Raw genomic sequence first — 24,830 nt, 5'->3', positions numbered from 1 at the left:
TTGGCTGAGTTTTCATAATTAATACTAAGTCTCCATGTTATTTTTGGGAAGCCAACAGTCCCAAAGAAAAAGTCTTACTACAAATGGTGTCCAATGTGGGGATGCATATTTCCACATAAAACCTGAAAAAGCTTAAAAAGAGGTTCCAATACACAAAACAGAGCCAAAAGCAGGTTCCTAGCACTGCAGTCTCTCATGTGGGCAGCAATACAAAGATGCTCTCCTGGCTACTGCCTGTAGGTTTGAACCACCAGTGAGCCATGAAGCTGGGTGATCATTTAAGGTTTGCTCATCCAGACAGAAAAGGTTACAGATATACTGCAATCAGGTTCAGATGGAAAAAATCCTCTAAACAGGCTACAGTGTATTTACTAATGTACATATACTTAAGAAAAAAAGGAAAAGGGTATAGACAGTCATAAAAAAATAAATACTTTAAAAATAATGAAATCTTTAAGGAGAGAAATAATAATAATTTTTAAAAAGTATAAACCATGTAAGGATGAAAATACAATAACATAAGGAATTTGGATATTATATGATGCTTTGTTAATTTTGAATGTTTGAATGCTAATGAACAGACAATAGCTGCTGACAGACATTGGATTGTGGAAAGGATTGCTGAATTAAACCAACGTATATACTTTAGGAATGCCTTAAATTTAAACTGGAAGTAAAAAACTGTATTACATTGGGGAAGAGGTTATGCCTTTGTTTCTGCAAGAAACAAAAGACTGTGGATTTCTTTCAGGTTAATATGAGATCAGACTTGACTGGGAGAAACCTGAGTATCTTGACTACAGAAATGGGTAGGAAACCCATCCTTCTGCGTGAGAAGAGCTCTGAGACTGGATAAGACATGATAAACTATTGGCTCTAGAGTCCTCATGACTTAGTTTTATATTCCATTCCTTTCCTATAGTATAAATGAAGATTTATAATACAGTTTGGTTATATAGTTTAAATGGACTTGTAAAGTTAACAGATGACTTTTACCTGTTCAAGCATGGAAAAAATTCATCTTTAGCAGACCTATATACACTACACAATCCATACTTATGTTATCTTTAAAAGTCTGTGTGTTTTTAGAACAAGGGGATCAGACACCAATAAAAATGGATGACCCAGGTAATCCAACATCTCAGAGTGCCTCGGTTGCAGTTTCCTTAGAGTTCTACATCAAGAACAGTTTTAACGCTGGTGGTTGAGATAGTCCAGCCTCACAGGCTACTCCAACCAGGACTTTAGATAAGCCTTGCAGTCTCCCAGTATACAAAGACTGGACAACCAATGACAGAGCTACAAAATTCCTCCTTTCACCCCGCTCTGACCAATGTTAGCAGGCTTAGGGGCATTTTGGCCTTTACAAAGAACGCTTTGCAGTCTCTTTCAGAGTCTGATGATGGGCCTCGGGACTCGTGATGTCTAAGCCTTAAAATCTGACAATTAGGACACTTAAATGGAGAGTTGTTTTATTACTGGTACAATGTCCGCAAGGGAACTCAAAGCCGGCAACGAAGCCGGTTGCTTCGTTAGAGGAAACGACCTAACTGCTTTGGGCATCCTTTGCCCATTGTTAAACATTGAACATTTAGCCCCTCTTTCTAGGGGTTAGACGAACTAACCAGGGTAGTTTAGCAGGAATATCTGCTCAAGACAGTACTGCTAAGTCGAGAGCAGCTAACCAGTCCTGGGTTTCCTGGCTTGATTTCTTGGCTCCCGCCTGGGACTTGCAGGGCGGTCCGGGACTCTCGCTCCGCCCCAACTCCTGGGCTGGGGCGGGGCCGCCATCTCCCGGGCAACGGGACGCGCCGCAGTCCTGGCCACCACTTCTGCGAGTCTAACACTGCGCACACTGCTACAGGTGCCAGCTCGGGCGAATCGCAGAGGACTGGGGTCGCCTCCGTGGTGCACAACTCTAAAAATCCTCGCCAAAACTCCTCTCGCAGGTAGGAGATGGCAGCCCAGGAGGAAGGGACTGTGCTGCGTCTTAGCTCCTCGGAGCAGGAGGACGAAGAAGAAGACGAGGAGGCTGCGGCTGCACTAAGAGCGCAGCGCTTCGTCCTGGACCCTCGGGTGCGCTTCCTGGGCGGCCGCTTGCGCCAGGCGCTGGCGTTCCAGGAGGAGACGTGGAGCCAGTTCCTGGAGAGCGAGGACCACCGGCAGGCCCTCGGAGACTTTCTGGAGAGCGCTGGTCCTGCCAGCCTGCTGTTCTGTGTCGCAGACGCTGGGCGGCTCCTGGCTTCCCCCGAGGTAAGGAGAGGGGCGCCTGCTTCAAGGTTTAAAGTTAACGTCTATCCTCCCGGACTCCTCAGAAATCCAGGTGCTCATATGCACCACATCTGATCCAAGTAAGAGGCTATAGGTTAGTTTCTGGAAGGGATGCCTGCCGGTAGACTTGGTTATATAAAATGATGTTATAAACAAAGCAAGACAAAACGAAACACCTAGCATAGCCTATGATGCCTGTGTACAGAGCTAGTCGTGCTTTTGGATCAAATAAATTCTCTGTGGGTGGGAACTCCAGAGTCGTAGCCTTTTAAACGAAGACGACAAAGTGTCTGGCAAAGTCCTTATAGCTTGAGTATTTTGTCCCTGTGTCTGCTAACTTCGTTTTGTCCCAGAAAGAAAGAATCGAGTTCTAAAACTAAAATAAACCAACAGGCAAGCCGCGCTTTGGCGCATACTGTTAATCTTGGCACTGGGGAAACAGAGGCAGGAAGATTTCTGTGAGTTTGTGGGATGCCAGCCTGCTCTACATAGCAAGTTCCAGAACATCCACGGTTATACATGAGACTCTGTCAAAACAAAAAAACAAATAAATAAATCCTCAAAACAAAAACAAACCAAGGAGTCAACAACAACAACGGCCAAACAAGACTGGCTGCTGTCGTTTAAAACACAAAATAAACATCTTTGTTGCATAAATTAAATTATTAGTAATTTCAAGGAGCATTATCTTGGTAATTAGCATGTAAATTCCTTTTTTTAGAAAAGATATTTATTTTATTTTTCTGTGTTTGAGTTTTTTGCCTGCATGTATGTTTGTGCAACATGTGTGTGCCTGAGCCCCATGGATGTCAGAAAAGGGGTAGGGTTTCCCGGAGCGAGCAGGGAACTGGAGTTACAAACGACAGTCAACTATTACCACGTGAGCGCAGCGAAAGGAACATCTTAGCAACTGAGCCATCTCTGCCCTCTCCAACTGTAAATTCTTGCTTTCCAAGTAAAGTAACCCCATATGGTTTGTACAAGAAGTGTGCTCTGAAAAGTTACAAATAAATACAATTCTTAAAACTGTGTCCAATTGAATAATTCTCTGATGTGGTTTTCTTTAAAACTAATTTCGGTTCCATGATGCAATAACATACAAAAGGAAAGGCAGGGAAGGAACAGCCTGTAATCTGCACAGGCATGGTGTTAACAGGCATCACCTTTCCTGTTTTCTTTTTCTTTCTTCCTTTCTGAATTGGGAGCCCTTCCCCAGTGGGTTATCTTTCAGCAGTGCTACATCTGGAGTTCCTGTTTTAAGTGGTAACATCATCCCAGATGTTTTCATAGGATAGGTTTGAAGAGTATAGTATGTAGCAGGATTGCATTATGACTTTATAAGTTTTGCATATCTTTTTTCTGGTATTCTCCTAATGATGACTTTGTAAAAAAGTTTGTCATACAAATATAAAAAACCCTTATTAAGCTCATAGCACAGTTGAATAGTTTCCCAAAGTCAATCCCCCTTACAGCAGTGTTAAACTATCTTGAATAAACATTTCCATTCTTTGCCTTGATGACAGAAATACAAATTACCCACTTGTGTGTCTTGTTGTTTTCTCAGTTGGCTTATTTCCAAACAAGAGAACATTATAACCCCCCCCCCCCCCGCCAATCCACTAAAGTTTGAAATGTTCTCATGTTTGGTTTTGTTTATGGGGTTCTTGCAGTGTATGCTGATCTGCTGGAATGGATGTGTCTCTGAAGGAGGTATTTTTAAAAAGAAGAAAATTCCTTTTTCCAAGACATGGAAGAGCAACAGACTAACCTTGTTTGTAAACATGGGCAAGATGTCAGGGTTTTACTGCTGTTGGCAATGACTGCAAGTGGGGTACAGCCAATGCTGCTTGCTATCAAAGAGACTGTAGTGGGGTACAGCCAATGCTGCTTGCTATCAAAGAGACTGTAGTGGGGTGCAGCCAATCCCGCTTGCTATCAAAGAGATTGTAGTGAACTTGAACTAATTATTTGGCTTTTTTTTTTCCAGATCCCAAGAGATGTGAAACACAACCTGGTTTATCTTGCCAAGAAGATGACTGAAAGTGTGGAAGAAAGTGATTTCTCCCAAACGGTTTTATTTGGAGAGCTACCTTGGTCACTGCTCACACATGTAACTGCCTTCCTAGATGAGGTACTGGTCTGTCTTCTCTTTACCTCCAAACACTTGCCATTAGTTGAGCCATCTCTGCTACTTCAAAAGTAGAGCATGTAGAAGCTTTAGCTTTCTTTGGCCTTGGGTGCAGAGTGATCCCATTAGCTTGTTTCTCAACCCCATCTGTACATGAATAAGCTCGACTTGTCAGCCCATTCCCCCCTTTCACTCTGCCCTGATCCCTTTTCAAATGCTGGAAACATTTCCTGCTAACTTGAGCTGACTAGGCTCCGCCAGTTGGTTAGAGATTTACGGTGTTGCATTCAGGGTAGAGATGAGCTTACATTTTGAAAAACTGACATCATCCGTTTCATTTTTCTTTTTTCAAATCCCTGTTAGAGTGTATTAATTAAATGGAATTTCATTTAAGTCAGAGAATGGAAAGCAGTAATGAAGGTAGTAATTGCTCACGCATTCCCTTCACGCTGCACGGTAGGTCGAGTCTGTTGGCATTAAAGTCTTGGTCTTCAGCACTGGGAGGTGTGACACTTGTCTTCCTGGAATCTTCCGGCTGCCCAAGTCTCTGCCTCTCCCTCTAGTGCTATGCTTTGATCTCCCACCCCTGGTTATGGCCAATTGTAGGGAAGGTTTTCTGTGCTTACTACTTGGAGCGGTTTGCGGCATGAAGCAGGTACTCAAGGAATTTTCACTGCACAAGGTCTTCTGTAAGACTCAGCAGAGTTGTAAGCAACCTATGATTTAAATTTTATGCCCTTACACAAGGGCTGGCAGCACCACGTGGGTTTTGGTGAGGTTTAACTCTATGAGCTGTGCTAGGCAAAAGGCAATAGATAATCTTGAAACTCTCCCAATATTTCTCTGAATTGGTCTCACACCAAGACCCCCATAGTTTTCACAATATGCTTTGAATGTAAATGTATATATCCATAGAAGGCATAAGCCATCCCTGTTGACAAAGGTTTCTGTCCTGTCCGGTCCCACAGCCATTCAGTCCCAAAGAAACACAAAGAGGCCTGCTTTAATTATCAACTAGTTGGCCTATTAGCTCAGGCTTCTTATTAACTAACTCCTACATCTAAAATTAACCCATAATTCTTGTCTGTGTTAGCCACATGGCTTGGTACCTTTTATCAGTGAAGCATTCTCATCTTGCTTCCTCTGCAAGCAAGTTTGGGTGACTACTGCAGACTGAGCCTTTCCTCTTCCCAGAATGTTCTTATTCTGGTCACCCTGCCTTTACTTCCTGCCTGGCTACCAGTCAATCAGTGTGTTATTAAATCAACACAAGTGACAAATTTTTTTACAGAGTTCAAGACCATTGTCCCATAGTACATCCCGAGTTTTGAGGTTAGTTTTTATTAAAATACATTAATTATAGTTTACAGGGTTTTATTGAGACATTAAAAAATGTCCCAATAGTATATGCATATAATACACTCTGATCATACTCACCCTCCATTAACCCTTTCCCTCCCTGCTTCCTACTTCTCAAACATCTTCCCTTTGCTTTTATGCCGTTTGTGTTTTTGTTTAGTTTTTAATCTAAACACAGATTGAGTTCAGTGTTGGGAAGAGTCTGAGATGAGCATTGGGCAAGGAAAAAAAGCAAACAAATCATAATTGTGCTGTAATTTTCATTCCCTTTCTGACAAGACTGTGAATGAGCCAGAAGGTATAGATCTGGAGGGCAAACACCCCAAGGGTTGGCATGGCTACGTGCACACATGCAGTAGCTCGCAGAAGTGTGCTAGGAATCTTCAGCTCTCTCCAGCCAAAGAGAGAGCCACATGCCTGCCTTGTCCTCAACCTTTTCCTTCTGACTTTATAGTTACCTTCATATTGTAGACAAGTATTTGGGAGAGTGTGCTGGCTAGTTGTATGCCAAGTTGACATAAGCTAGGGTTATCTGAAAGGAAGGAACCTCCAATTAAGAAAATGCCTCCATAAGACCCATCAGGCTGTGGAACATTTTCTTAACTGGTTTTTGATGAAGAAGGGCACAGCCTACTGTGGGTCGTGCCATCCCTGGACTGGTGGTCCTGCATTCTATAGGAAAGCAGGCTGAGCATGCCATAATGAGCAATCCAGTAAGCAGTACCTCTGCATCAGCTCCTGCCTCCAGATTCCTTCCCTGTTTGAATTCCTGCTTTATCTTCCTTAGATGATGAACAGTGATGAGGAAGTGTAAGCCAAATAAACCCTTTCCTTTCCATGTTACTTTGGTCATGGTGTTTCATCACAGCAATAGTAACCCAGAAACCCTAAATAAGACAACAGCTCAGTGAATCAGAGTCAAAGGGACACTGACTTGGTCCGCTTCCTGTAGTTTTTGTATTATTTGTGGAGTTGAGTGGTTTTGTTGACAGGAGAATTTGTACAACAAAAAAGTCTTTGAAAGTATTCACTGACCACTAATTAACTGCTTTCAAAATGTTGCTCTTTTTCTAGATATTAGTCCCCATTCTTTCTAATAAGAACAATCACAAATCCTGGTCATGTTTTGTTTCACGAGATATGGAGTATCACATAGAAGTCATGAAAAATAAGATGCATGTTTTTAGGGGAAAAATGTCAAAAAGAACTCTTCTACCAATTCCTACTATTGCAGAAAATATTGACCTGGACCAGCATTACTCAGTGACCAGGTAAATAACAGTGTATTCAGTTCTATGCAGTGTATTGAACATGAAAGGCTTGCATCCCCACAGAGTATCACACCTCTTAAACTATTAGCAAGATAGTTACTTTAAAACATGTCACTTAAAATGTATTTTATTTCCTGTAACGTATTTTGTTTGTTTGTTTTTGAAATGGAGTCTTGTGTAGTCCAGGTTACCTCAAACTCAGTATGTAGCCAAGGGTAGCCTTTAACTTCAGTTCCCCCAGCATCCACATCCACATGTTGGGATTTCAGGCACCAGGCCTGGGATGTGTGCACCTGGGCCAGCTCTGCACCTGAGGCACTTTCTAAGGAAAACTAGCGATATCCATAATCTTAAAAACAGTCCTCTGGGAAAATGGTGTTTAAGAATGTAGGAATTCTTTATCAATTTTATTACTAGTTATTAATTTATTTTTGATTAGGTATATTGTGCAATTGTGTATACCTGTGTTTGGGTATGGTGCCTGAAGTTGCCGGTGGTTAAGAACCATCTGACGTGGGTGCCAGGAACCAAACTCAGGTTTTCTGGTGGAGCAGCAGGCCTTCTCAACCACTAAGGAATCTCTCTGACCCATTTATCAGTTTTTAAATACAGTAATTTTATTCCTTGAGAATTTCACACAATATATTTTTATCACACCCCCCTCTATTCTTCCCACTAACTTCTTTATCTTCCTGTCCCTTACCGACTTCTGGTTCTGGATTTTTTTTTTAAGTTACCCACGGAGTCCAGATATGCTGCCAATATATGCTCATGTGGTTAGGGCCACCCATGGGAGCACTGTCCATCTACCTAGGAGCCACAGCCTTAAAAACTGCCTCCCTTTGGGGTGGGAGCTCGTGAGTTCCTCCCCACCCCATGCAAGAATGTTACCTGATTTGGCCTGTGCACACCTGTGCAGTCATCCACAGCTGCTGTGTGCTCTCGCGTGCACTGGTCCCCACGTGCACTGCTACCCACCCCCTCCCCCAACCTCTGGCTCTTGCAGCTCTCTGCCTTCTCCCCTGTTGTGGTCCCTGAACTTTGGAAGAGGAGAGATAATGATGTCACATTTGCGGTCGAGCATCCATTGGCGCTTTTTCTCTGAACTTGATCATTTTCTTAGCTTTGGAGATGTACTATACACAGAATAATACAATGATATCAGACTCAAACCAGGAGCATGACAATAATGGATTTTGAAGGCTTTATAGTAATAAAACTAGATTATAGATGCATAAAAACTATTAGTACCATATCCTGTCTTTATTTGAATAAAGTCACTGTTGGATGCTTTTATTAATCATATATATTTTATAGGCCACAATCAGATGAGAGGAGAATACTCCATGCCATTGAATCTGTAGTCATTAAATGGTCACATCAGATCCAAGAAATTATAGAAAAGAATTCAGCACAGCCTCTGCTGAGTGGCCTCCACCCGACCCCGGAGACAGAGCTGGACTTCTGGGCTGTGAGGCTTGACAACTTGAAATGCATATACCATCAAGTGAGTAGACCCTGCGGGGATTGCTTCTATATCAAATGAGCAGAGTCAGCTCTGGGATGGGCAGCATTGCTTGGTCGTTTTAAAAGTCTATCAGACTTTGTATGATTGAGGAGAACACACTTTTCTTACTCCAAAGTGCTGTCTACAGGAAATGCGTTTTTCAAGTTAATGCGGATGGTAACTGGTTGCCTTTATAAGGATGTTTTGGCAGCATCTGAGAGCACTGGAAATAACTGGAGACAGAGCAGCTCAATGGGGGGGGGACACTAGAAGCAGGAAGGTTTAATTGCTATCTTAGTTTGGATTTGAATTGTCACAAAACCATAACTAACAACAGCTTGCGGGAGAAAAGGATTTATTTTATCTTAGAGTTTGTACTCCATCCAGGGATGTCATGGCAGATGCTCAAGGCAGAGACCTGCAGGCAGAAGTTGATGCAGAGGCTAAGAAAGGCTGCTCCTGACTGGCTTTCTTTCCACAGTTTGCACAGTCTCAGGACCACCAACCCAGGGATGGCCCACCTACAGTGAGCTAGGCTCTCCCCCATCAATCACTAATTTAGAAAAGGTATTACAGACCTGCCTTATAGGCAGATCTTATGGAGGCCTCGTCCCAAGTGACTCGAGATCAGTCGTCGTGACAGGGGTCACAGATCAGCTGTACGACCTCAGATATTTCCATTGTGACTCATAACAGTAGCAAAATGAGAGTTACGAGGTGGCATTGAAAATAACTCTATGGTTGAGGATCACCACAGCAGGGGAGCTGTATTAGGTCACAGCATTAGGAAGGTTGGGAAGCACTGCTCTAGACTGTGTCAAGTAAACACACAACTAGCAAGCCAGTTATTATGCTTCATTTGCTTTGCAGAGGAGTAAGAGTTTGCTTGGCTGTGAAAAAACTAACTGTGATCTCTTTGCTGGGTGCGGACTGACTATAATATTATAAAAACTATTCTTTTCATTCTTGTTTCTCTTCACTGAGGAAACAATTTATATTTATAATATGTAAACCCACTTTTTGGAAAAATTAAATGCAAAATAAAATACAAACTTTTGAAAAAATTTATTTAAGCTTAGTTTCATCTTGAAACCAACATGCCCCTGATTTTCAAATCCTGTTCCTATCACCAGTAAGATGGCTTAGCAGTTAAAGGTACTTGGTGCCAAGCCTGATATTTCAAGTTTGATGCCAGTGCCCACGAGAGAGGTGACATCAGCAAGTTGACTTCTGACCTCTACACATGCCTATTTATACACACCCAAAATAAAAAATAAATGCAATAAAAATACTGTGCATATTGTCTGAGTGGTATAAAATGTAAATGCTTAATTAGAGTCAATTTATTTAATAATCTGGTTTGTATATTTATTCAAGTATTTTCATCACTTTAGCTTCAGGCTCCTATTGTCCTCAAGATGGTTAAGATACTGACAACAAGACAAAGCAGCTATTTTCCTGCTCTGAATGGCATCTTCACCACTGTGGAAAATGGTAAGACCCCAGATCCTCATCCCTGGCCCAGACATCAGCATAGCCATTTGCCCATTGTCCTCACTCCTACCATCCCCTCCCCCCCATTTGCCTACTCAGCCTTGAAGTCTGCCTGCCACTCAGCGTGTGGCCGTGGAGTGAGCACAGCACTTGGTCCTTCCAAAGGCAGTTTTGTCTCCATCTCTCTACTTAATCTTCCAGTGGTCCCAAACCCTTTCTAGTTCATCTACTTTGTACTTAACCTTAGGGAGAAGGTTTAGCTGGAAGGTATATAGGAGAGGCAAGGCCTTCCCTCCTTAGCTGGTGTCCATGAAAGCCCATGGTAGAGGTTTCTAGACAGGACATGGGCTATGTGTGTATAGTCTAAGTATTCACCATTCAGAACCTTCCATGGGTTGAATTCGGATTTCTTGGCTGACAATGTCACCAGAACCATCAATGTTTTGGTAAAGATTTATATCCATAGAACAGAGAAAATTGTAAGAAGGTGTCTAGCTAAAATTCTTTCCTCCTGCTTGTCCTCAGTGCTCCCCTTTAGTCTCTTCCAAAGATGATAGTCCTCCCAATTTCCTGACTTATTTATTTTTTGTCAATGTTTAAGCAACTATAGGTATATATGGCACTAAAGGATACATCTTACAATTAAAGCCAAGAAAATAACTGTTTTTGCATTTTGCTTGTTTCCAACATTAGAACACTTTTATTCTCCTGTGTGCCATTTGGAAGTAACTAAGATTCACTTTGAAATGTCTATTTTTACATTTGCTTCCAGGAATTGTATCTGAAAAGATGGGGAAGGTGGTTAGTGTCGCATTAGATCTGGATTCCCAGCTCTCAGCTTATGGAATTGCTGGTTTCTCAATGGTCAAATCCTACTTTCCACACCTCCACTGCAGACTTGCTATGGGACACAGGGCAGTGCTTCCCACTTAGGTCATGGTTTAAGCTAGATGAGTCTTTGTTCTGATTGGTCATCCAGCTATCAGTCTGTCAATAGCACCCTTCACTGCACCCACTGTTATCTTCCTAACCGTGATAAACATAAGTGTCCCTTAGGCATCACCAAAATGTCTCCTGGAGGCCAGCTTTCCTCTGAGAAGCCTGGATGGAGCTCTCAGACTCAACAGCAGCAACCACTAAGCAGGTTGCAGGTTTACCCTCAATAAATAGAAGCAAATGACATTTTTCTCTTCTGTTACTATAAGATAAACATTTCATGTGAACATAGCTATAGGAATGAGTCCTAGGGATCTACAGAACATCGAGAGTGCACAACCTGGAGATTTACAGAAAAAAAAAACTTTTCGGTGGCTCAAACCCGAGTGATCTAGAGGTAGAAGACTCATGTTGAAGACATATCTCAGACTGAGATCAGCAGGCTTGCTTAGCACAGGTGAAGGGCACTTAACTGTGGTATAGTTATTTAATTTCTAAATTAACATGGTAGATATACACCAACCACAGGACACTCGGGCATGTGCATTTCCAAGAGGAAAGGGTTCACAGCCTTCTCTCTTCTCAAGGTTTTATTCCTGGCTGAAGGCTGGACTTACCAAGTCCCACAGTGGGTGTCAGTGTTTGTCTTGTCTTTGACATGGATCCTTGGGAACAGCAGCGAGTCATGAAGCTTAGCTTGTTCTTCACCTTTTAGACGGCGTAATAACCAGGCTAGCTTAATATGAAACAGCAAATTTTAATGACGGAATAGCTTACAACACCAGGGATCCAGTGATGAGCAGGAGATACAAAAAAGAGAGGCTGGTGAGCCACCCGATTTATATGTAAACATTAGCCCGAGGTGAACACGCCCTCCATTGGGTGGAGTTTCCCCTACACACTTTTAGACACAGCCCACGATCAGCTTTGGGTAAGAGAGAGTGTTAGGATCAAAGTGAGAAACTTTCCTTACTCTTAGGTGCTTAACATAGTTTTTATTCCAATAAAAGTTCCTGTAGTTGGAGGCTGCTTGTTTGTTCCCAACTGCCCAGACCACAAAATAATCCCACAGAAACTGTATTCATTAAATCACTGCTTGGCCTATTAGCTCTATTTTCTTATTGGCTATCTCTTACATCTTAAATTAACCCATTTCTATCTATTAATCTGCGTATTGCCACATTGCTGTGGCTTACCAGCAAGGTTCTGGCTGGCAGCCTGGCAGCTTGTGTCTTTCTCCTCTGGTGCCTCCATGGCTTCTTCCTGACTCTGCCTACTCTCTCTCTCTCTCCCTATCTTTTCCAGCCTGGCTATATTCTGTTAAGCCATTGGCCAAAAGCAGCTTCCTTACTAATGAATGGCCATAAAACATTCACAGCACACAGAGGGCAATCCCACATCACCTCCCCTTTTCTGTCTAAATAAAGAGGAAGGTTTTAACTTTAACATAGTGAAATTACATACAACAAAACAGGTATCAAGCAAGAATTACACTTATAACAATATTTATATCTACTTTATCTTTTATTATAACTAAGAAAAACTTTATCTATTTTTCAACTCTATCAAAGACTCCAGAAGAATATAATATTACCTAAGTACACAATAAGTTCATTGTAAGCAACTTCCAAAACTCTAGAATTGACAGAGACATCTTGCTGCCTGGACAGTAATCCAAAGTTCTGTACCATTGGAACATCCACCTTCAGCATGGCTAGCTCAGTTGGTAGAGTACGAGACTCTTAATCTCAGCGTCATGGGTTCATGCCCTGCATTGGGCACCAGATGAAAATGGAAGTTACTAAATAATCCCACACTAACTCAGAGTTGCGTATAATAAAGGGTTATTTATTTAGGTATAGATTTAGTCCTAGATCACAGTCCTCTGCACGAACGGGAAACAGGAACTGAATCCGGCAGCTGGAAGCGAGGGAGAGCATGCTTTACCTTGCCAATTATAGTATAAGAGCCACACCCAAGTGGGCTGGTACCTTAAAGGCTATTAGCTGAAGGAGCTCCTGCAGCAAGTTCCTATAAAATTAGTCTTCATATTGTGTGAGTTTAGTGACATTTAGATCAGTCACAGTATTTTATTATCACACCTTAAACCTGATTCCAAACTGCTTCTTTCACCATGCATAATAACTTTAACCAAATATTAGTAAACAGCATAGTAGAAGGTTCCCTATTTGTTGCTCCAATTACTCACAGAAACTGAGAGGAAGTGGTCCATTCTGCCTGTCCTGAGCATTCTAGAGAAGCTTGTCTTCCCAGCTGTGAGGTAACAACCGCACCAGATGCTTCATCCCCACGAGGTTTTCACAGGGTTGCATAGCTCTCTTTAGATTTGGAGGTTCCCTTACCTGTGGGTCTTTAGCCACAATTACTTATGGTTTGTGAGTAACTAGAACAGTGCCCCGCAGGGAGGCTGAGTTACAGAAGGACAGTCTCTAGCCCTCAAACTGCTCACGTGTAGGCTGTAGGGTAGATAACAAAGTGGGAATGTCGACAGCTTTTATAACTGTCTATGGACAGTTGTCTTGGACGTGGAAGGGGTTTTTAATTTTTTAAAAAATAGGATACTATGTGATATGAATGGTACTTCCTCTTTTCAGCTCTTCTCGAAGCTCGTGATGTGGAACTTCACCTAAGACCCCTGAGGAGGCACATTCAAGGTCTCCAGGAGGCGGAATTCCCACAGACACAAATCCTAATTGCCCCGTTGTTCCACACCATCTGTCTTATCTGGAGTCATTCCAAGTTTTATAACACCCCTGCTCGAGTTATAGTTTTACTGCAAGAGTTCTGTAACCTCTTCATTGACCAGGTATGAAGCAATAACAGTTAAGGACAATAAGAATCATTGCCTTCATTAGTCCAATAGCAATGAATAAACCCAATAATGGGCAAGTTCAGCTGACAAGGAGAATGCCATTTTCCTCCCACTTTCAGACTAGGCTTGTGACAGCCAGGTGAGTTTTCATCTGTTATGGATTCAGGCAGTTCTTGAAATAGGTCAGAGTCAAAGAACAAACTGTTTCTGAGTTTTTTTTATTTAAACAAATTTAAGAATCAAAGAGATAAAACAAATTTAAGGTAGACTCCAGCAAAAGCACAGGGTCATGCTTTGGACTTTGTAGTTTCTCTCAGTTTTTGTAGGAGTGTTGGCTGATTTGAGAAAGTAAAAAAAAAAAAAATCAGTTATCCTTGAATGGGATTATATGGAAAGAATTATGATCCACTGCTTTTAAATTTGCTTGTTTGTTGTTTCCTTGCTCAGCTTGGAAACTGTCTTTTTGGAAATGATCATCCATCCCCAGCCCCACCACCGGGCGACTTTATTTGTGAGCTTTCATGCTTGCCTCCACAAATGCCCGAGAACAATACCTAGTAAGAGCCGAGAGAGTCTTGGACATCATGTGGTCCAGTGATTCTTAGCTGGAAGACTGCCATACCTAAATAACCCAAGATGACAGGCAACACAGTAAAACATGCATATTCGGCGACCAGGGGGAAGCCAGGGTCAAGTCTGGCAAGGAAACTGTTTTGTAGGCAGCCAGCTTCTCCTTGTAAAGCCACAACCCTGTTAGGTCTGGAAAACAAAGAGAGAAAAAGCAGTATCATACAGCCCAGGCTGACCTTGAACTTGCTGTGCAGATGAAGAATGACCTTAAACTCCCGACCCTGCTCTCCCCCGGGAGTGCTGATATTACACCCAGCTGGACCCACTCTTCCAACGCTGTTAAATCTTAGTTACCTGCTAAAACCTCTGAGTCAGTGTAGAGTCTTCAAGGTTAGGGATGACATCAGATTCCACCATGTGTGAACTTTAGACCTCCTAGAGCAGTTGGTCTCAGCCTTCCTGACATTGCACCCTTTATCAGCTCCTCATTTGGTGACCTCCGGTCATGAAATTATTTTGTTGCTACTTTATAACTGTAATTGTGCTGCTATTATGAATTGTAATATAAATACCTGGTATGCAACCTGTTCTAGAGTGTCCCCTCTCTGCCCCCCTCCACACCCATCTGCTTAGAGATGCAGCAATATACGGGAGGACTTCGGGCTCAGACCAACTGGACTGTAGCCCACCCACTTAAAGGAAGATGAATACTTCTCTGAGCCTCGGTTCCTCCAGTTAATGGCATCATGAGAATCAGAAGGGCTAGCATGGTGCCTGGGATGTAACAGAAGGAAAACAAGAGGCTAATCCTTGTTCTCTCGCCAGCTGTGGACTGACAGGCTGTGGCTACTATGGTAGAGAGAGAGCAATGAGTCAGTGCCTTGCTATGTTTTGGCAGCATCTTCTCTGGTGTTGTCTGTCCCTGTCCTTTGAGAGCCAAACTCTGCTCTGGAGGTAAGCAGGACTTGCTGCCTGCCCCCAGCATCTCTATGTGAGCCAGAAGCAGCTCTTGTCCATGTAGCTAGCACTCCTCCCTGACCTCTTTGGAAGGACCCCTTTCTCAGTTTGAAAATTACCAAAACCATTTTACTATAAAGCTCTGGCATCTATGGCTTATGAGATAGTCCTGGTTACCTTGAAGCTAGGCAAGCTATTATCTCGGTTCCCAGTCTGTGCCAGCAGCCAGAGCTGCCAGGCTTCTGAGGAAATGTGGCAGCACCTTCTATTCCTTAGTTCTGGTTTCTGTCCAAAGGTTTCAATGACCTGATTTCCATGATTCTCCAAGTAGCATATTAACTTTGTAGTAAGCTTGCCCTAACATGTTAGGAATCTAAAATCACCAGTGAGCCAACTCTGGTACTGGATCCTCTAAAGATCAAATTCCTCCTCCTTTCCCTGTTGTTTTATTGTCAGGATCTTTTAAAATAGAAAAAGTGTGCGTGTGTGTGCACGCGCACGCACTCGTGCACGTGGTGACATGCATGTTTGCATGTGCATGGGCACATACGTGTGCATGCGCATGCACATGTGGTATCTGGAGTCTTCCTGAATCACTCATGACATTATTCTTGGAGACAGGACCCCTCACTGATCCTGGTAGCCACTCTTTGCTAGGTGGGATATTCAGGAACTCTGGGGATGCATCTCTCTGACTGTCCTGCACTACAGTTATACACATGCCAGACCACAACCAGCTTCCCTGGGGGTGTTGGGGGTCAAACATAGTCTTTATACTTCTGAGGCCATTGTTTTACTGAGTAAGTCCCACTTCCACCAATTTTTTTTTCTCTCTCTCTCTCTCTCTCTCTCTCTCTCTCTCTCTCTCTCTCTCTCTCTCTCTCTCTCTGTCTCTCTCTCTCCTTTGCTGTTCATGTAGATTTTAGCTGTGTACAAGCTGGTGTGGAACACTTAAGTAGCTCAGGATAGCCTTGAGATCATGATCCTCCTGTTTCTGCTTCTTGAGTGCTGGGATGACAAGATAAACAATACCCTGCCAGGACTTTTTTAAAAAAGAAAGCAACACAGGGTCTTACTGTGTACCCCCTTTTGCCTGGAACTCATAGAAATCCACCCACCTCTGTTTCCTGAGTGCTGGGATTAAAGGCATCTACTATCATGCCCGGACTGAATATTTTTTTAAAGATTCCATTTTATTTATTTATATATGTGTGTGTGTGTGTGTGTGTCAGTGGCCATGCCACCATGTCCATGTGGAAGTCAGAAAATAAGCTATAGGAGCTGGCTCTCTCCTTCCACCATGTGGGTCTATGGGCTGAGCTCGGGTCATCAGTCTTAGCGGCAGGGCCTTTACCTGCTGAGCCATTGCCACCCCTGCATAGGACTTTTTAATTAAAAAAATATAGTTACTCATACTCAAGTTGTATAGATTTCATTTCAGTTCCAGTCTGCAGCCTACGCTGAAAAGTCAAAGATCTCATCACATTGTCTTTGCCATCCCCACTGGCACAGTTGATAGCTGGAACCCTGGTCCCCCTGTAGGTGGGTTAGAAGCTGTCTAGTAGAACTGTCTACTCTCCTGTCTGCTGCATCCATTATCAGCTGGTTCTACTTTAGTACAGCAAATACATTTGTGTTTGCTTGTCTTACAGTGACCATTAGCATCATCCTTTAGGCAAGCCCCATGAAAAGCCCCTGCTTGCTGGTGCAGCAACACACATGCGTTCTGGCGATGGTGTTCTCTTGATGCCTTGCCGCATTTCTCTGTCAACTTGACACTACTGCGTCTCACTTTGGTGGCATTTCTCTCTGTAGCTGCTGTCTTCCACAGATATTAGATAAAGAAGGGCTAAGCTTGAACAGCATGTCTTGGATGCGTTAATAGCTGACAAAATTATGAGTCTATAAAAGTATATAAAAAGAATAGAAAGCAAGCAGTTGGGAGATAAAGGCAAGCTGGCATATTAATAAACTGGACAATTAATAGGCTTGTAGGTAATAAACTTATTAGCAGTACAGTTGTCCCTTAGTACCTGGGGTGTGAGCTCAGGTCATCAGGCTTAGCAGCAGGTGCCTTTACCTGCTGAGCCATCACACTGGCTCTATACTGTGGTTTCCAATTAAAAACATAACCAAAGAGTATGGATACTAATGTTGTAGGACCTACTAATATAAAGATGTGGCACTTGCATCTACTTTCTGCTTGGCACCCCATATGCGTTCAGTCACCTCCACACCGCTGGGCTTGCTCGCAGTGCCCCTAGTGCGATGTAAATGAGGTGGGAATGCCTGCCCTAGTGCATTGCTCCACAAGGGAGATAACAAAGAGCCCCTGTATGCTCAGGTGGCGTTAAAAATGCATGTGATCCATGGTTCTGAATAAAGAACCTGTAGATGTGCAAAACTGACTGTGTTGTAGTTTAAATGGCTTCTAATGATTTGCAGATGAGAGAGCTGACCGATGAGACCACTTAACCGATGTAATGAGCAGCTCCTCGCTTGATCCTGAGCATGTGTCTCCCTGACATCCTTTGCTGCTCAGTGCAAGGAGACAGACTGAGTGTTGTTGTCTGGGATGTCAAGGACCAGTGACTTGTCTCAGGAGGTGATGCATGTGTAGACAGCTGTGATGGGCTGAGCTCTGTGAGAGCCAGTTTGAGGCATAGGAATGAATGCGGGCATGGCTAGTCACTTCATATGTATGGGCGAGGAGGCTGCTGTAGCAGGAAGGCAACTGAATTATCAACATAACTCCTAAGCTTCCAAAATATTACAGAAAGCATGTAGAAGATGTATGAAGTGCACCATACACCACAGCAAAAAACAACTGTCTTGAAACTCACACCACAAAAGGAATCGTCATAGTTACCTGTGAAGTGTTAGCAGACTTCATATCTCATCTGAGTGGGAAATAAGAGTGTAGATAGGAAACAGCAGCTAGAACTTGTGGAATTGTAATCACTAGGGTTTAAAGATAAACACAAAAATGGTTTCTGTATTGCTTTGTAAATGGCATGAAGCCTATGTTGCATGTGGAGCTTCTGTGTTGATGGGGATGGGGAAGCCATCCATCTTCATGAGAGAAACCCACGTATTGTGTGGAACACTGTGGTGGTTCTCATTCCATTCCCCTTTGAAGTGTGGGGCAACTTTCTAAGAGTCACAAAATGACACCTTTTTATTACTATACACATGAATACACTTTGTTTTGAAAACTCCTCCCAGGTTCCTCTCTCCATATCCCACATCCACCTGACACCTTCATGCCATGCATATACAAACTCTGCTGAGTCCATTAGTGTTGTCTGCATGCACATGTATGTAGGACTGTCCACTGCTCTATGGGCAACCTACCGGTAGCCCCACCCCTGATATGGGAGAGTCTTCTGTTTTGTGTTGATTTCATTGGTTAAATAAAGAAACTGCCTTGTCCCTTTGATAGGACAGAAAATCAGGTAGGCGGAGTAAACAGAACAGAATTCTGGGAGAAAGAAGCCGAGTCAATCAGTCGCCATGATTCTCGCATTCCAGACAGACACAGGTTAAGATCTTTCCTGGTAAGCCAGCTCGTGGTGCTACACGGAATATTAGAAATGGGTTAGATCAATATGTAAGAGCTAGCCAATAAGAGGTTAAAACTAATGGGCCAAACAGTGTTTAAAAGAATACAGTTTCTGTGTAATTATTTTGGGGCATAAGCTTGCCATGCAGGAGCTGGGGAGGCTGGAATGCAGCCCACCGCAGCTCATACAACACACCCCCATGAATGCTTACTTTCTCTTCCCAGTAGCCATCCCCTGCCTGCAGTTTCTTAACAAAGGATGGAGCCCTGTGGACCTCTTCATCTATGCTGGGATAGTGACTAAATTGGTCTTTTACAGGGGTTGTGCAGCATCCAAAGTTTTTGAGAGTTCCTGAGTTCAGCTGCCCGTCATGTCCAGGAGACGCTGTTTTTCAGAGGTCCTCCACAAACTCTCACTTTTAGAATCTTTCTGTCCCTTTTCTAACGATGTTCCATGAGTCTTGTAGGGAGGAATGTGATGTGATGTTGTGGTGTGTGTGTGTGTGTGTGTGTGTGAGTGTGTGTAGTCTTACTTACGGTTTCTGTTGCTGTGAAGAGACACCATGATCACAATGACTCTTATAAAGGAAAACATTTAACTGGGGTGACTGGCTTACAGTTCCAGAGGTTTAGTCCATTATCATCATGGTGGAGAGCATGGTGTCATGCAGGCAGACATGGTACTGGTGTCATCTTGATCAGAAGGCAACTGGAAGTGAACTGTGACACTGGGCAGTATCTTGAGAGTAAGAAACATCAAAGCTTACTCCCACAGTGATGAACTTCCTTCAACAAGCCACACCTCCTAATTGCCGCTCCCTAAGCGTTTACACAATGAGCACACCATGTCACTTATCCCCCGCACTTCCATTTTTTCACAGTGTTCCACACTAAGTTCTGTCCACTGTAGATAGAAGCTTCTGATAAGGGGTGACTACTACATTAATGTGAGGATAAGTGTTTAGCAAGCTGTTTGACACTATATACCAGTTTATCAGAAGGTTAAGAGTTTCTTCTGTAAGGTCTATGACATCTGTAGCCACAGGTCAAGAGGTCAAGTTTACGGTACCAGGCATGAGTTCCCTCCAGCTGAATAGGCGTAAGTGTGGTCAGATAGCCATTGGTTCCCCCAAGGCGCTGTGCCACTCTGGCACCAATGGGCATTTCTTATCATGAACGTCTTCAATGTAGTTCCCAAGGTTCGAGCTCTGTGTGGCTGTTGGTACCTTTCTCTCCCAGCAGCCTGCCTACTACCTTGTGCTAATATGAAAGTCAGCCATTGGGGAGGAGGCTTCCAGTTCATTACCAGCTTGATTTTTCCAAGTCCAGGAGACCAAAGTGTCTTCAGCAATAGTGTCTTACTATCAGGGTCTGGTGGGCAACCAAGTGCAATGGCATAGCTTTATTGTTCTGAGACTTTCGGAGGACCCCCTCGACCAGCCACCTCCAGGGAGACATCCCACACTTCAGACTGGGCTTTCTCTTCTCTAATCTATGGTTTCTAGGAGCACCATTATTCCTCCATGCGGGGTAGTTAAAACAACTATTTTTAAAAAGAATGTATTTTAGAAAGCTTATAAAAAGTCATTTTCCATATGGCTTAAAAATGATTAATGTTTTTAATCTCTCCTCTTACTCACCTACCCCATCTCCCTGCTTAATCCTCCACTCCCCTCGTGACCCCCTTTTCTCTTTCACACCTCTATGTTCTACCCCTCCTTTAAACTCTTTCTGGCCCTGCCTCCTCAATGGTCCCCTTCAACTTTCCTGGAATCTTTTCTTAAATTCGTTTACTCTACTGCAGTGTCGTTCTCGATGGTGGAGTGGATTTCTTGTAGACAACAAGAAGGTGAATCCTGTTAGCTTGTCTTTTGGTTGGGGAGTTGGCACCATAGAAATCTGAAGTTGTGGAGAAGCGTGTGTGGATTGAAGCCAATTTATTGCATTTGTGTTTGTATACCAGTTTTCATGATGTCATTTGTTTTCCTCTTGAAGCCCGTTGGCCATGCTTATTCTTTCTTCTAGTGTTTTCGGTACAGCTGCTTTGGCGGACACAATTTCTTTTGATCTAATTTGTATCATGGAAAATTTGTGTTGTCTCCAACTTTATTTCTGTTCCTCTGGGTTCACTTTCTCTTTAACCTCTGAAGAGTAACTAGTTTGAACTATTTCTCTTGTCTCTCTCCCACCTGCATTTTAAAACCAAGTTCAAGTTCATGTGAAATAGCTCATTTGGTCATGTGTCCTATGGTGCTGCCTATTCTTCCCAGCAAAGAAGGTGCTGATGGGAAAGGACTTCCAGAGACAGACGTCACATAACCAGATGTTTTTACCTTTGCCAGTGACCCCATGACGCCAGTAGAGTGGCCCCCCTCTGAAAACCTGTGTTCTGGTGGATGGTTCTGCTGGCTTGTGTATTATTTTAATGTGAAAATCTGACAGAATATTTGTTGGTAGACTAACTGTCCAAAGCCCTTATTGCCATGCATATGAGACTTAGTACATGTCTGTCTGGAAGCATCAGGCTCCCCTCACACCATTCTCACATGAAACATGTCACCAAAGCCCAAGCATCTATATTTCTAGAGTTTGCTTGTTTCAACAGCAACAGTTCTAGAAACTGTCACTTAAAATGCTTAACTCAGATGGTTGCAATAAAAAAAGAAATATATTTTTGATCATGGTTCCTTTTAATTAAATCCTAGGCAAGAAAATACCTGTCACCTGAAGACCTTTTGAAGGGAGAAATCGAAGACGCACTGGAGAAGGTGCAGGTGGCCATCAATATCTTAAGGACTTTCCAAAACTATTTTTTCAAGTCTAGAAAAGGATTGGCAAACTACTTCACTGGAAATGTGGAGTGGAGACCCTGGGATTTCCAGTCTCACCTGGTGTTTGGCAGATTTAACCAGTTTCTTGACCGGTTGGCAAGAATAGAGGTATTAATTTATCTAGGCACATGGGGGTGAGGTTAAGAGGCTTTGTCATGTGACCCATGGGATGGGGAAGGGAAGAAGGGAGGCTGTGAAAGGTTATAGTTTGGGGCTTTTTTAAATTCCTTTCCTTTCTCCTCCCTCTCTTCTTTCTTCTTTTCTGTGGCACTGGAAATCACACTTGGTCTTGCATGTACGCCTGGGAAGCCCCACACCCTGACATGCACTCTTGCCTCTGCTGAGACAGCGCCCCACTATGTGGCTCAAACTAGTCTTGAACTCTATTCTCCTGCTCTACCTTCACTTGACAGGAGTGTACCATCACACCCTACTTTTGTATTGATTTTTAAACACTTACTGCATGAGAGTAAGTAAATCTCATCCCCTGTCAGTGCTTGTAGACAATTATGGAGCAGGAAGCTGTAAAGAAGCCTGCTTTCCTGTAAATGCGGAAGAAGAAATGTATGAAACTTGAAAGGGAAATTTCATACTTGAAAACCTATCTGATAAAGTATCACACTTTTATTTCCCCTGTCTAAAAAATTCTTTATGACAAAGTCTCACTAGATAGCCCAGACTGGTGCACACGGGCTTCAGAGTTCTCCTCCTGCTCACTCTTCTAATTCCGGTCATTCACACTGCCATAGAATCATAAAACTAAATCATACAAGTCTTACTTTGTGTAAGTATTTTTGAATTATTATTTTCTGTGTTTGGAGGTTTTGTCTGTATGGGTGGCTGAGCACCACATGCATGCAGTACCTGTGGAGGCCAGAAGAGGACACAGGATCCCTTGGAATTGGAGTTACCCTTCATTGTCAGGCATCAAGTGGGTGCTGGGAAACTGACTCAGGTCATCCAGAAGGGCAGCCGGGGCTCTTAGCCGCTGAACCCTTTCTCCAGTCCTGTGTATAACTGTTTTTTTTTTTTATAAAAAAAAATCTAAAATGTAAAAATTGAAAGCACAGACTTTTGTGTTGATTCTACCAATTTAGGCTTCTTTAGAACCGATGGCCGTGCCTTCTTTTCAAGTTGTAGAGCTTTCTACAGATTTTGCATTTTATCGTTTTATGTAAGGTTTGCTGAGTTTCATTCAAAATCTGAGATTTATGTGAAAATTCTTATTGTTGGTCAGCCTGAATGCCACTAAAGTCTCTCCAACATCTAGGGGTGGCTTTCTTTAGCCCCGTAGACAGTCTCCTGATTTCCCCTCTCGTCATGGCTCTGGACCACTGCAAAGTGTAGGCTCTGAGGCTAGGGATGCTGGTTATCATCCCCGCACAGGCGTGGAGGCTAGGGATGTTGGGTGTCATCCTGGCACAGGCTGCATTACTGTTAGGATTGTTCTCAGGCTCATGTGTACACAGTACGCATGCGCTGTCTCCACTGTGAGGCACCTGTTGGTGATTTAAAATGAAGTGTGGTTTTAAAGCTAAGTATTTGCTCTGTTCGGTGAATTCAGTAGCATTCCTTCGTTGTGTCGTAAGCACCCATTGGTTCTGAATGTTTGAAAATGTTTGGTTTGGAATTTTAAAAATCTCTTTTGTTGCTGAAGATGACGAAAGATCTTTACTGTTTTTCACAAAGGACATGTTTGTTACCATACGAGAATTCGAAAAACTGGAAAGACTGGAATTCGGTGGCACCAAGGGAGCAATCCTAAATGCGCAAATCCGTGCGATGAGTGAAGAGTTTATGGGATGCTGTAAAGTTTTTCAAGAGAGCATTTATGACCCGTCTGACTGTGCTGACACGGTAATACTGTGGTGACTGACATGTGATAGTGTGCATTCCTCGCCCGTTCACTCCTGGGACTCTACTCCTTCAGAGCTAAAGCAGGAGGTAGACCTTTGTAGGACCCGGAGACATTAACCAGTCTCTTCAGTTCTCCTAGCTCCTTGTGCAAGATCAGGGACCAGAGCTGAGCCAAGGTCAGCTTCCCGTGAATATCAACAAGGGGTTTCCTGTGTTCACACCTACCGAGCAGCTTCTCACTTGTGTCCTTTATATTAACTTTCCTGGGTTAACTTTGGTCTGCTGAAACGCTAGTTCTCAGCCGTCATTGCATCATCGACAGCATTCATATTGTCACATAGTTTCTGTTATTTACAGCTGCTAATAATTTTATAGTTTGAACTTCAGGAAATTGGGGGAAGTTTTCAGATTTTAACTGATTTCAGTCCCTATTCCTTTGAGCATGCTAGTGTGGCCAGCTCTAGGATAAAGAACTTTATATATGATTTGCGAAAACCAGAAACCCGAGTTTTAAAAAGGAGAAAAATTTAGTTTATGTTAAAAAAATACGGAATGTAAGGTTATTCACTCTCGTACACGTATTGTTGAAATCTGTCTCTGAAGCCCAGGAGAGTTAGCAAACCTGATTGACCCTTCTGAAGTCTATCTCTGAAGCCCAGGAGTGCAGTGTGCCAACTTCGTAAGGCTGCAGTTAGCAAGCCTGATTGACCCTTCTGAAGTCTAGTGACTTTGGAAAGTGCAGCTAGTGTGAGCAAGACAGCACCATGATCAATGGCTCTCTAGGACGTTCCTGTATAATTTATGGAAAAGAAGGAGGGCTGTAGTAACAGTCATCACAGGGGCATCCCTAGAGCCACTGCAAAGACATTCAGTATGCAGGCTGTCCTGGGAGCCAGCAGTTCTGCCTACCTGATGACCTTATGGAGGACTGAGAGCCTCTGGGAGACCAGCCAGCGTTCTTACCACTGAACCATCTCCCCAGCCCCTTTTCTTTCTTAAAGGTGTGTCTGGATTGCTTTTATTTACGCAGTGTACTGTATCTATCATATATTTTGCTTAAAGATAATCATTTGGTCTGAAGAGCTGGCCCTGCTGGTTAGGAGCACCGATTGTTCTTCCAGAGAATAAGGTTTGATTCTCATCATCCACATAGCAACTCAGAACCCATCTGTACTTTGGTCCAAAGAGATCTGATGCTCTTTTCTGGCCTCCATGGGCACTGCACGCATGTGGACGTACATTTGGGCATGTCTT

The 24,830-nt window shown here is 43.1% G+C and overlaps 1 protein-coding gene across 4 annotated transcripts in view; it reads left to right on the top strand.

The window, feature by feature from the left end:
- The first annotated feature begins 1,844 nt into the window (after positions 1–1,844).
- The window catches only part of Dnah11 (dynein axonemal heavy chain 11), a 324,204-nt gene continuing 301,218 nt past the window's right edge, over positions 1,845–24,830 (top strand). For all 4 annotated transcript variants that reach the window (XM_050120839.1, XM_050120837.1, XM_050120838.1 and 1 more), the window contains exons 1-8: positions 1,845–2,253; positions 4,259–4,402; positions 6,833–7,029; positions 8,347–8,536; positions 9,931–10,030; positions 13,582–13,793; positions 21,594–21,827; positions 23,409–23,576. In XM_050120839.1, coding sequence (XP_049976796.1) covers positions 1,957–2,253; positions 4,259–4,402; positions 6,833–7,029; positions 8,347–8,536; positions 9,931–10,030; positions 13,582–13,793; positions 21,594–21,827; positions 23,409–23,576 — 1,542 coding nt within the window. In that variant the 5' untranslated portion in view covers positions 1,845–1,956. The remainder of the gene's footprint in view (positions 2,254–4,258; positions 4,403–6,832; positions 7,030–8,346; positions 8,537–9,930; positions 10,031–13,581; positions 13,794–21,593; positions 21,828–23,408; positions 23,577–24,830) is intronic.

Source organism: Alexandromys fortis, unplaced genomic scaffold (genome assembly GCF_014885135.2).
Source record: "Alexandromys fortis isolate MF-2015 unplaced genomic scaffold, M_Fortis_MF-2015_v1.1 scaffold_182, whole genome shotgun sequence".
NCBI lineage: Eukaryota > Metazoa > Chordata > Mammalia > Rodentia > Cricetidae > Alexandromys > Alexandromys fortis.
The sequence above is the reverse complement of the archived record's forward strand: the minus strand, read 5'-3'. Positions and strand labels throughout refer to the sequence as shown.